The sequence below is a fragment of the Eretmochelys imbricata genome, chromosome 7 (genome assembly GCF_965152235.1).
Source record: "Eretmochelys imbricata isolate rEreImb1 chromosome 7, rEreImb1.hap1, whole genome shotgun sequence".
Taxonomy (NCBI): Eukaryota; Metazoa; Chordata; order Testudines; family Cheloniidae; genus Eretmochelys; species Eretmochelys imbricata.
Genome location: NC_135578.1, coordinates 12883001 through 12896610, shown reverse-complemented (window position 1 = coordinate 12896610; position 13610 = coordinate 12883001). Strand labels below are relative to the sequence as shown.

The window sequence follows — 13610 nt, the reverse complement described above, 5'->3', positions numbered from 1 at the left end:
TATGTATTATGAGATATACTACATGATCACATGGCATTTTTTTCATAAGACCCCTGTCTCATTCAGTGTATGCAGTTTTAATATAGGAGGAATTTTTTGTATGTAACAAATTAAATGAAAAATCATTACAGATTTCCAAAATGTTATTTGATTAAGAGGATTTCAAGCACTTCTGAAAAATATCAGAAATACCTGTTCTCTTAATTGTGGTACCACATTTATGGTGCTAATACTTTAAATGCAACATAAGTGTCAAAATGTCCCCTTCTTTACACCAAACCCCATTGAAATGAATGGAACTGGCCTGCTTTGCATGAAAGGAAAAATTGGCTCCAAAAGTATAAACTGTTTTGCTGTTTTGTTTTTAAAATGACATCTCTTTTGGAAGCATATTTTAATCTTCTGCACATTCCAGGATATAAAGTAGATATAGCGGTGCCTAAAAAAATCCCTGCTGAAAAAGAATTACTCAAGAAAGAGAATGGAGCTAGACAGACACAAGAATCTCTGGGAATTTCAGACGTTTGTTTAATATTCATTGGGCAGAATCCTAAAAAGTCAGTGCACGTTTAAAAAAATTTCATTGCACATCTTTTTGTCACAGTGTGATTTTTAGGCCCTGAGGAGTAATGAATCACGAACATTAAGATTTAAGAGACTGAATAAAAAAAAATAGAAAAAGTACTCATACCGACACAGATGAATAGCACATCACAGGGATGTCATCAGCAACTTTAAGCTACAAATGAGCAAGTCAGAGCAGAGGATGCTTATTCATTATTTGATAAGAGGCTGTCCCACTAATGTGGTCTGAAATTTGTGTCTGTTTAACATAGATGTTTCTGGGACAATGACTCCAGTTGAACCGAACATCCTGTAAGTGCAAGAAAAATGCATATCTTTGCTGACTTTTCATGGCTCATATCGTACCTAATGTGTGAGTGTGAGCAGCCATCCAAACTTGCAGATGGCAGTGGCCCACAGTCCTAAAGGTTTGCCCCTTTCAGAGGTCCAAACCCTTTGAACAGAGGAGTTGTTTAGTAGCTATGGGGAGTAGAAGGAGAAGGCTTCTGTAATTGAGCTCTTACCTAATACACTCTAACACCCTAGTCTGGACCTTTCCCTCCTCTACAATCAGATTTCTCTCTGAGGATTCTGTGCTACCTACAGAAGTTGGCACAGCAGTAGGGGAGAAGAAGAGAGGCTCTGGCTACTCAATGGACCATTAAAAACGAACTAGAAAGGCCAGTAATTTGTGGATGGGAGCAGTGGTGGTTGGGGACTTATTACTCCATCTTGCTGGAGAAGGCTAACTAGGGCCTCTCCCTGTCCTATTAAGAGTTTCTTTAGAGGGTAGAAAGAGAAAAGATGAAGAGACTAAACTTAATGTTTACAAAATCCAAGGCAATCAAAACATTTCAATTTAAAAAAAAGAATATTCGGTGGAAATAACTGAGAAGGCAAGGAAACTTTCCTCTGCTAGCCAAACATTGCTCCCCTGTGCTAGTGCAGAGCTCCCTCAAAGTGAAATGGATTAAGAACAGACTAGCAACAAATTGAAAATTGTAACACAAGTCTGGTCAATTCTCAGTTTATTTCACTTTCAGGTTCTCATGCACTAGTGTCAGTGGACACTCGTCCTGTCGGTTAATTTGTCTGGAGTCCTGAAAAAAGTCACCTTGTGTGACTTGGGACAGGATGTAAGGTTGCAGTTTCCTGCCAGAACCTCTGTGTGTGAGACCCTTCTCCCCTCCCCCAAACTGACCAGTCCCTTTTCAGTGATCAAGTTGAATTAACTGTAAAAAAATATACAGTACAAATAGTGAGACATTTGTCATATTCTCCCAATTTTAGGGATCTGAGGTGCTAATAATACAGTATAGTGTGCTAACTATTTTAACCTATGACCATACCATTCTCTTATAAGCCACCTATAAGTCGTCCCATTGGCCTTTATTCCAAATAGATGGTAGATTTAGGGCCAGCACCCAACAGCTACCATTGTTTTCAATTGTTGTTGAGAACTTTTGAAACTCAAGCCACTTCATTTAAGTACATGAATGGGAGCTGGTCCCTTAGGTATTGTATAAAATTAAAACCAGTGTTATGATTATTTAACAATGTGCATCGTGCAGCTCATAAAGTTGTAATTCTGGGTCTGATCCTGCAAACCCTTACTCATGGGAGTAGTCTTTACTTACACTATTATTTCCACTGAAGTACTTGCAATGAAATCAACAGAGCTATTTGCCTAAGGACTACTCGTGTATAAAAGATTTTGCAGGAATTAGCTTGTATATAGTAAAATTTCTCCTTCTAACAATGACTAAATTGTAATTATGCAGATACAACCATTTTAAAAGAACAACACAGAACTACAAGGAACATTTGCACTGTACCGAAGTTAACAAAATATAAAAGAAAATAAAACCCAACAAACTTTTAAAAATAATTGGGAGACCAAATATAAAAAGGAATGAGTAGCAAATTGGGAATTTTAAACCTTATTCAGTAAACCATATAGAAAAGAAACTCTAGTGTAATCCATTTTTTAAAAAAGTAACAATGCAGGATGTGAAAATATTTTTTTAAAAAAAATACCTAATTATTCAGGGTTTATTTTTTGGAGAGAGAAACAATTATTTTTAAGTATTATCCAAAAGAAAGAGGAAAAGCTAATATATGGACTGTTTCATACACAACTAGTCCCTCTATTTCTACATAGCAATACAGACTCGTGCTAGGATCATTTTCTCACTTCAAATTAAAACCAGTCTGTGTTTTCAGTTATGTAAATATTAACATAATATGTACAAGAGAGACAAGGTGGATGTCTTTTATTGGACCAACGTCTTCTTCTGAAGAACCCTGTGTAGCTCAAAAGTTGGTCTCTTTCCCCAACAGAAACTGGTACAAAACAAAGATATTACCTCACCCACCATGTCTCTCTGGTATCCTGGGACCAACATCACTACAGCAACACTGTAAATAAATATGTACAATGCATTCCTGAAATGTATGCTCACATACAGATATACAGACAGAAGGCAGACAAAACACAGTTGCGTAGAAATGCAGCTTTCAAAGATCTTGGGTGGCAGATTCAGGTGGCCTTTTTAGTAGCCTAAAGACCTGATCCTGCTTCCTTGACACATCGAACAGATGTGGGATGAGCTTCGTTATCCTCTGCCAAAGGAAAACTAGTGTAACTGAACTTGTTTAAGGAAAGAGTGACAGCTACTGGAGAGAAGATATAGATACCAGATCGGAACCAGTTTCTTTTGAGAGCAAGTTTGAGATCAAATTACTTGTGGATAAAGCTGTGTCGCTAAGTAATTGCAATCAGCTCTAGCCACTAATTCTAGAGTTACTTAAACAGACTTTCTTTTTCTTCGTGAACATTAAATAATATATGGAATGTGTTTCTATAGTGTTTTCAATTATTTTTTTCTTGGTGTTAACTTTTAAAGTAATCTCCCTTCTCCCACCCCCACTATCTTCTGACCTCCACCATGCTAAGGTCATTATATATTAGGGAATACTGGATGTAAATGTCTGTACAAAGTGACAAAGCATACAAGAAATAGAAAGTTATATAGAGAAACATGTAGGGTAACAAGTATCTATATACATATGTAACACTGAGAAGCTATGGTTTTGGTCAGACTGAGTGGTATATATTGTATGTGAGAGTATTATTCACCTGTTTTTATGAATGAAAACACCTGAACAATCAGGACTGAAAAGTCTCAAAAGTCATGTTTTGATAGCAGCGACTAATTCCCATATTACCTGGAGGTTGGGGTTCTGACTGATTCGTTCTGCAATCTACTTCTGATTACCTATGGTAATAGTTGATTACTAGTCAAGATAAATATGGAAATTTGAAATGAATCATTTATGATAATATTTTATGCGTGGAGAGGAAAAGTTGCTGTAGAACTTCCAGTGCTTTCAACGGATCCTTTTTCCTTAGATCCAGCGTAAGCGCCAATAAATGAACCATCTTCATTAAACATCCCTTGGTCCCCTTCTCCATAATCCACCAAACTATCAGCACTTTCCGTAGCTTTAATGTCCCCGTTAAGTGACTGGAGGCTGCCTTTGAGTGGCTTCTCATCGCTGTCACTATGAAATAAAGAAAAAAATCTTCCCAAAATCTAGCTTTGTATTACAGTTACAAAAGCAATCGTTCATTTCCTTTGTCAAAATAAACAGACATATTGAGGGAAGAGGGAATCAGATACATTTTGATTGGGATTCATTTTCAAAATATTGCACACAACACATTACTCACTTGATTCCAAGTCAAGTCAATGGATGTGGTGCCGCTAATACACCCTGCTCTGTGCATTGTTTGCATTTTGCATTTTTTGTAATTTTGAATTTAATGGAATAGGTCAAAAACAAAACAAAAAAAAACAAAAAATGCAAACATTACTGAAAAGAATGGATTGCGGACAGTTTTTATTTTTCCTTTTTTGTCCCTTTTCCTTCTTTTGCCATTGAAAATGGAGGGAGGAGGAAGGGGAAAAGACAAAAAAGCTGAAAACTGGCTCTAATGATGCATCATTGTATCTTATTTTGTATCTTAAAGAGAGGCATAAAGAGTCTGATTTTACAAAGCAAAGAGCCATTTGTATTGCCCATTGCAGGGTCCATTTCCTTCACCTAGCCTTTGAAGTGGAGTAGGTGGATTGAGGTAAAGGCTGATGTTTGGGGGTATTGGTATTTTATTGTGTCCTGCTGCTTGGTGGAAGGGGTGAGCACTTTGGTTTTTGTAACTTTAAATGATCGGCATGGTGCTGGTGGGCACTTTTATTTATTCTGAGTAATAAATAAAAATATATTTTGCATGTCTATCTATTTCGTAACTGCATAGTCATAATCCACATTCACTCAGTGGAGCACCCTGTTTCCGTCTAGGGACAACTGGGCCACACTATCGGGGCTGATGAGCCTGCTACAGCCTTGGGTAAGAGAGCTGGATCTCTTTTGCTTTCAGATGCAGAGGTTCCAGGTTTGACTTCAGTGCTGAAGACCCATCTAGGGGCACAGAATTACATAAAGTGGGTAATTTATATGCACAAACAGGTAGGCCCCTAAACAGCTGTGTGCCCCAAATACCAATCTGTACATACAATTGCAGTTACTGCACATGCCATAATATATGTGGATCTTGACTCATCTCTGAAATATCAGGCCCAAACCTCACTTCTTCATACCATTTGTATTCAGTACAAAGAGCCCATCATTTCATATGCTCTAGAATTACTTGGGAAGAGTCTCCAAATCTGTTTTGGGCTGCTCTGGCTTTGCACTTAATTCACCATTCACCATTGAGCCTTCCCCAGTCCCATGCAGGGTTTGTGGCTGGATTACACCCGTGTATGGCTAATCCTTAATTGCTGGAATGACCCTTGTGTTGGCAGGCTGTGCTCTCTTCAGCTACACCTAAGGATTAGAGTAGCAGCCGTGTTAGTCTGTATTCGCAAAAAGAAAAGGAGTACTTGTGGTCTCTAAGGTGCCACAAGTACTCCTTTTCTTTTTACCTAAGGATTAGGGAGTCACAAAGGTCCCAGACTCTGGATTTGTGCCAAATACACCCTGAGCAGCCCAGAGCTCTGGGCCATTCCCTTTGAATGATATCCCAGTTTTTCCGTGACAAAGGGGAAAGTTATTTTGCAACATTTTTCACAAAGGATGTGTTCCATTTTTCAGTTAACTCTGTGGAACCTATCAGCATCACAGCTTAGTTGCACATTGGTTACAGCATTACATCTCCAGCCTCAAACTCTGAATTTACATATGTATATGAAGGAATGATTCAATGAAGTGTTAAAAGACACCTAGTGTTATTTAGCAAAGCTATAATGAAAAAATTTATGCTAATCTATATTAATTCAAATCCTTTTTTATTAGGCATAGCAAAAATAGCAAAGAAGACACAACACCTAATTACTAAGAAGGAGTCAAAAGAGGCAATTTGCAATGAGGACCTGTGTAAGGCTGCTATGAAAAAATGCGTTGGAAACAGTGAAGCCTAAAGGAAACTGTATCTTCTGACTGAGGTACTCCAGTGGAAATGGCATGAGAAATCCCAGGAGATCTTGCAATGAGAGCCTGTTATTGTATATTCTGGAAAGCCCAGCATTTCCGATCTAAAAAAAGGCTGGGAGTTTGTCACGACGTTTCCCAACTGCCACGAGATATAAGTAATATTACTAGAAATTCTTATACTAATAAAAATGGGCAAAGAAGCAATAGCATTTTTTAGTCAAAGACACGATGTTACAAGTTTAACTGGAATCCCTAAAATATTAGGCAACTGGGCCATATTCCTGCTCTCATTTATGCCAATGTCTGCCTAGTAACGCCACTGAAATCAGTGGAGTTCCACTGGCTTTACAATGAAGAAGGTGACAGCAGAGTACAGCCATGTGTATCTCTAGGATATCTATGTCTCCCAGAAAGATGCTCATGGCTAATGATGATCTGAAGTAAATCATCTTACGTACATATCCAAACAGAAAATGGTCGAGACTGAGAGAATCCAGTTAGATGGTTCTATTAAAGTGATTTCAGGAGAACCAACAAATTAATGCAACTTACCGTAGTTGCACATAAAAATTGAGTAACTTCTGCACAACTTCACCGCACGACCTCTCAAGATGTGAATGCAATGGCACTGCCTGCTGGCTACCCCCTCACACTGCAGCTCTAGGAGCCCAGGCAGCCTTAACAACCCAGCTGTCTTCTCACTCTTGCTCCATATAAATGGTACAGAGAGACTGTCATACATTGGACTGTTACAAGACCAGATATTCAGGATAGGCATTAGACCACACATTTGCCCCTCTCAGACCAGCACTTTGAAGTCTTAAGCATCTCCTCCAAGTTGTGATCAGCACTTTTGACTGCAATTGACTTCAGGGGGAGTTGAAATTGGTCAGCACCTCATAGGAGGTGCTCACACTGCCACAGGATCACCTGCTATTTTGTTGGCTGGTCAAAAGATATTGGCCTGTTAGTTTACATTAATCTGTCCCACTCTATTGACTTCAGTGGGACTGAAGGTCATTAGAATCAGGAGATATAAAAATATCTCAGGTATGTTTTCATCTATCATGAAAAGAAATAACCAAAGAAAAATGGAAAGTAGATGTAGATGCTACAAAAATCTTCCAAATTGTTGGGCCCAAGATTGGGTTTCTAAGCTAGTAACATAAAAGTTCAATTCCGCCATCCTCACTTAAACTATTACTGAAGTTATTAGTAATGTTGACTGAATAAGGATGTCAGTAACTGGCCCCCAAATTTGTTTCTTCATAATCAATATACAAAATATTTCTTGCTTATTTTACCATATACAGTATTTGTATTTCTAGAAAATACAAGCTGTATTTGGGGGTGAAAATTACTAACCTCATGACATTCTTACCTTTCTAAATATTTGTCCCATTAGAAGGCATTAAAAATTAAATAAACATGAAATTATGCATGAAAAAACCTTATCCTTGGTAAATAATCTAGTATACATACCAGATTTAGCCAGCAACGTTTGTGTTTTTAAAGCTAGTTAACCAGTATTCAAATATGGCTCATACCACGATGTATTTTCATATGTAATGTAAATATATAATGTAATTAATTAGCCTCATTAGTCTTGAATGCAGCCAAGTGTAACTATTTTACTTCTTATATAGAAACTACTGTACTGATATTTATTTGCCATTTTCTGTCTTTTTATTTTTTCTCTCTTCTTTTGCAGAATGAACAACCCCCATGTTACTAAGGGCCCAATCAAAACCCACTGGAATCAATGAGAGTCTTTCCATTGACTTCAATGGATTTTGGATTAGGCCCAATATAAACATTATATAACAATATATATAAAAGGTGCTAAATAAGAAACAGATGGAAAAATAGGGCTACTCCATCAAAAATTACCTATATCATAACTTGGGTGGATTAAAGTGTTCTGGATATATCTTTACATTCATATTATCATCCACTCCCATGGGGTTTGCTTTGAAAATGAAAAAATAGTGTTACTTGCATGCTATAATAAAAACACATTAAATAAATACTTGTGAAGATACTGGGGGAAAAAAACATTTGATGTAGTAGATCATATTTACCTATATTCCCCAAAGATCTCATCTTTAATTGATTGAGCTTCAGGATCTGGATGCAAATCCTCTTTTTCTTTCACTGTACAAATGAAAGAAAGAATAGATCTGTTCACCATGCTGTTTCATGTATCATTTTTATTTTTGGCAGATTCTATGGGAAAACTGTCAATCATTATCTACAGCTGGAGGGCAACATATTTAGTTAAGTGTTTTGCATTGCACAGAGGAGTATGTTTTCAAGAGGTGTAGAATGGGGTAGCTGCCTAATTCCCAAGGACCCTAGTCAGAGTTTTGCAGCTAAATCCTTGTACACTGCTTTGAAAATGCAGCCCCTACAATTTCTTTTACTAAGACACATTTCTTTCCTGTGTAATTCAGGCTATATCTGGAACCATAATGTGTATGTCATTATAATACTATTTAGTTGGAATATGAATTTAAAAATTGCCATGCTGGAAAAAAAGATTTACAGGTGCATCTAGTCAAGTATCCTGCCTCTATCAGTTGGTAATTCAGGATGTTTCCAAGGAAGGTATAAAATTAGGGTGACCAGATGTCCTGATTTTATAGGGACAGTCCCGATATTTGGGGCTTTTTCTTATATAGAGCCCTATTACCCCCCATCCCGATTTTTCATACTTGCTGTCTGGTCACCCTATGTAAATCCATGTAATTTGTTTACAAACCTAATTATGCAGTATCATGTGGGAAATTTCTTTCTGATTTCTGCTGACAATCAACGTGTACTACAGCCACTATTACTTTTATCCTAGCTAGTTTAATTGTGATTAGATTTAGGAAAAAAAAACATTGTGGGAACACAATTATTGTAACTGGGTATATAAAATAGGTAACTGCACATGCCAAAAAAAGGCAAATTAGAAGACTTTAGTCCAATAAACACATGCAGCTCTAGTGAATATGGACAAGATCTTTTAAGAAATGTTGGTCCCAAACCCCCACTGAAATCAATGGGAATTAGGCACCTTAAGTACCTTTATAAAAATCTGGCCCTGTGTGTACAAGTTAGGGTCCCAGTTCTGCAACTGGATCCCCTAGCACGGCCCCCTGTGTTTGTATAGTGCTGAATGAAATAAAAAACATATTAGCACAACTACTGTGAAACAATAACATATAGGGCTGGATTGTAACCCTACCTGAGTAAGGGGCAATATGTAGCATTTTAACATTATAGCCTGTAGGTATAATGAAAATTATTGTAGTGTCTAATACAGTGGTGGGCAAACTGTGGCTCATGGGCCGCATGCAGCCCATCAGGGTAATCCGCCGCTTCCGCAGCTCCCAATGGCTGGGAACGGTGAACCGTGGCCACTGGGAGCTGCGCGTGGTGGGGCCTGCGGATGGTCAACGCCAGCACAATGTCTCGCAGCTGGCAATCAGATTACCCTGATGGGCCACATGTGGCCCGCGGGCCGCAGGTTGCCCACCACCGGTCTAATACTACCAAACTCCCACAGCCTTTACTTTTCACTTCCATAGCTCTTATCGTATATCTAATATTCCCATTTTTTAATTTGGAATACAAAATCTGGAGAAAAATAGAACAGAGATTTCTAATTGCACAGCTCAAACAACCCAAGTAATGCAATGACTAGATCTAGTCAGAGGACATTTAAGAAGTTACAATTCATATCAAATCACTGACAACTGGGTGGACCTGCCAGGGCATAATTTTAAAATTTCCATGTGTGAGACCTTGAATGAAAAATGACCATCTATCAGTATGATGATCAACTTGGTGTCCCTACTCACTTTAGTGATACAGGATCAGGGCCTAAACCTTCCCTGTTAGAAGTTGCTTCCTGAATCACATGTAAAATACCCTCACTAATGAAAACAATGAAACCCGTAGGGTCGCTCTGGGGCATAAGCAGATGTTAACCAGTGACAAGATTGCTAGTGGCACCAAGACCACTTAGAGAGAGATTAATGAGTCTGCTCTACAACCTTAGCTAAGAGCCATGTGGCTTTTAGCTCATGCAGTGAAGGCTCATGCATTTAGCTCCAGAGGTTCCAGGTTTGATCCCGCCCACCAACATCCAGGGTCTGTCGGTGTTACACTGGAAGTACAGAGAGCAGCCATCAGTATGCCTCCTAATGACCCCCTCATAAGCCATGGAGCATTCTGGGAGCAGAACTAGGAGTGGGGCTGTATCACAGCCCCATGGAGATTCTGAGCAGTGCAGCAGCACACAAAGCAATAGGGGGAGGATGTTGTAACTTACACAGGGCCCCATGGCTGTCTCAATTACATCGAGGAGTCCCGGAGCAGCCCAGGATCAGGTAGGTTCAAAGGCGGCTTAAAGCCATCATAGTGCCTCCTCCTCTGGGTGAGTGTTCTGTGCTGCACCTCTTACAAATGGAGCACAGAATCTCATCAGCTGAGTATAATGTTTATTTAAATTCACTCAATGTTATATTTATTAAAAGTCACAAATACAAATTTTGTATTTCAGTTGGTATAAATTCAACCTTTAGGGGACCGAAGGCAAAATATTGAGGCATTTCCACTTAAATAAGAAGTTATTGGTGTGAAGAAGGACTGCTATTATATACATATCTCAAAAAGGACGTCATTTACCTGAGTATTTTCCTCCTTTATTTCTTTTGACAAAGCACATAGTTAGCAGCAATAAGGTAAGCAAAGCGATGGCACACATCAGTCCAATAAACCAGCCTTGGGTGGAAATTCCCTCATAAATGCCAGCATAAGCTTTGTAAAAGGAGAGAAGTAAAAACATTTAACAAGAGGAAAATAGATCATCCTAACCAAAAAACCCACCATTTAATATTTTCTGAACTAAACCTGAATCACACCAAACTATCGCTATTTGCTGCTTTACTGATTTCAGTCTAACATTTTCAATGTAAAAATGAAAAAATACAGGACAGAAATAATAGGTCTGAGGAATAATGTTCACGTTTAAGTAAATAAAGTGTCCGCAACATAGTATACATAAGTAATTCCAAAAGAGCATTTGATTCAGAGGATTAATGCCAAATAGGAAAGTTGGACAGAAAATTGATAGCCTCTCATGCAAGCAGTTTTGCGACAGAAATAGTGTTAAAAGTGTTTAGGGTACATGCAAACTGCTCAGCTAGTTACACTGAAGATGTAAAACGTAACAGCACCTACCCTATTAAAATGGCATAGTAGCTAAAACCTGTAAATAATATGTATTGGAAATTATTTACGTGTCATTATTTACTACTGGGAAGACAAAATACAAGGCTGAATTGAAAAATGATGGACTCATTCGTGTTCCTATTGACGTAAATGGCAAGAAGAGGCTAAGATTTCATTATTTAACTGTTACACTTTCATTGCACAACATAATATGTAATGTCAGTATTTCTTGAAATATTAAAAATAAAATAATCTTGTTTTGTCACAATGGATTTATCACCCTAAACAGTTTCATTTCTCACCTCTCTCCCTCGTCTCAATTACATCTTCAAAAATGCTATTGTTATCAACCCAATTCTTAGTCACTAGACGAACTGTATATTCAGTACCAGGCTCAAGTGCCTCAATGGGGTGAAACTTTTGGGTGGGATTTACTGCTTCTGAAATCTTCCCGATCCCTTTACCTATGAAATGTACATAGTCAAGTCACATTGATTAATTCTATTAATTCAATAGCAGGACTCTGAAATGCACAGTTACAAATGATTTAAATAACAAGTGATAATAAAACAGCATACATGGATATGTTTAACATTTGCCTTTGGATAGTTTATCTTATTTTTTAAGGTAGAAAAGAAAATAAAGTAGAAAAGCATTTTCTGTATTTGCTCTTTGATATTCTGCAGGATAAAATCAGTGTCAAACTGAAATAATCCTGAGATTTATGAAGGGCTTGTTTTAAATTTGCAGGATGAAAGTAAATATTGAAGGAATGACATATAGGACTATAGATCTGCTTTAACTAATGAATGCTTAATTAAAAAAAAAAAACCTGAATATGGCCTGGGTTTATTTACACAATCTGTGGCTTGATCCATCTTCCATTGAACTGAAGTAAATGGGACAGGACTGAGGCCCATGTTATCCTGAAATAATATTATATCTCTCATAGGAACAATTACACTGGGATTTATACTCAAATTTTCCATAGACAATAAATCTCCTTGTCCCCATTTATTTCACATTTGTACTGAAGCTATAAGCAAAGCTCTCTTTTAGGTATACCTGAAGTTTTGTTTCAAATGGATTTTCATATACAATCTTTACATGTTCCAACTGATATTTATTTATATGAAAAGTATTTGCAATCAATTTTTTTCTGTGGTTTTCAAACAAAGTCAGTCTTGCACACCTTTTGCTTTCAAGACTCTCCTTGACATGAACAGATGTTTTACCTGAATCCAGGACTGCAGGGTAAGTGATTTATTATGTACGTTTTTAAAAAAAAAGTATTTCATGCTAATTGCAAAAGGAAGCAACTGTTATTCACTGCAGTGAAGATAGCAGGATTTGCCCTCATCCTGGATACAGTGTAGTATAAATCATACGAATTAATCATAACTGTTCCTCTCTTTCAGGATTTTAAACAGTAACTTTTGCTAAAAATTACACAAGGAATATAAAACAGCACCCACATTTAGCGCCTGATCCAAAGTCCGTTAAAGTCTATAGAAAGGCTAAGAATCATTGATGTCAATTGGCTTTCAAATCAGGCCTCAGTAGAACGGTGCCCAGGTCTAGTGTTAGACACTAAAGTTTGGAGGAAAGCATTAAAACATATGCCTTTTTACTTCTGTTCAGTGTCTTCATTTGCTTAATTTATCTGGTGAACATTCTAAAGTTAACTAATGAAAGGGATCTTATGGTTACTCATACATACAGCATAGCTCAAAAACGGCTCGATCAATTTGCGCTTATAACACGGACAGTAAAGCAATGCTGATTACTATTGAAACTGGTAAGCAAGCAAACAAAAAAGCTTTGAGTGATTAGCCCTTCTTGATAGCTGAAGGAAAAGAAAAAAAGAGATTAAGAGTGGAATAGACATGGTTAAAGGAGCTGTACATAATACGTTTTCCAAGGCAAGTATACATATATTACAATAAGTAGCTAAATTAGTAGACCATTGGGAATCAGACAGAACATGTTCAATTAGAATAATGCGGATGGTGAAGCACAGTGTATTAGCATAACTTAATCCATCTAGAGGTACGTTTTACAAAATGAACTACATGAAGCTGAGGTATAATTTTTAATCAAACTGCAAATTCAGCAACAAGACATTACAGGTGCATTTTAATTACATTTTGTAAAATCAGGATGTCAGAACAATGTGTTTCATAAAAAAAGCTACCCATAAAGTAACAAGAAATAAAGCTCTGCTATATGAACTTTAATCCTGTTGGTCAATAAACGCCATAAAACACTTAAAGATGTCAGCCAGAGAAAGTAGTCATATTTTCCAATCTGTATGCAGCATAGGTCTG

The 13610-nt window shown here is 37.4% G+C and overlaps 1 protein-coding gene across 3 annotated transcripts in view; it reads right to left on the bottom strand.

Moving 5' to 3' along the window:
* Window positions 1-3911: 3911 nt before the first annotated feature.
* The window catches only part of CHL1 (cell adhesion molecule L1 like), a 76077-nt gene continuing 66378 nt past the window's right edge, over window positions 3912-13610 (bottom strand). For 2 of the 3 annotated variants that reach the window (XM_077821152.1, XM_077821153.1), the window contains 4 exons: window positions 11586-11747; window positions 10738-10869; window positions 8142-8214; window positions 3912-4128 (listed from right to left, as the gene is read on the bottom strand). In XM_077821152.1, coding sequence (XP_077677278.1) covers window positions 3912-4128; window positions 8142-8214; window positions 10738-10869; window positions 11586-11747 — 584 coding nt within the window. The remainder of the gene's footprint in view (window positions 4129-8141; window positions 8215-10737; window positions 10870-11585; window positions 11748-13610) is intronic. The other variant, XM_077821154.1, reaches the window with a different exon arrangement.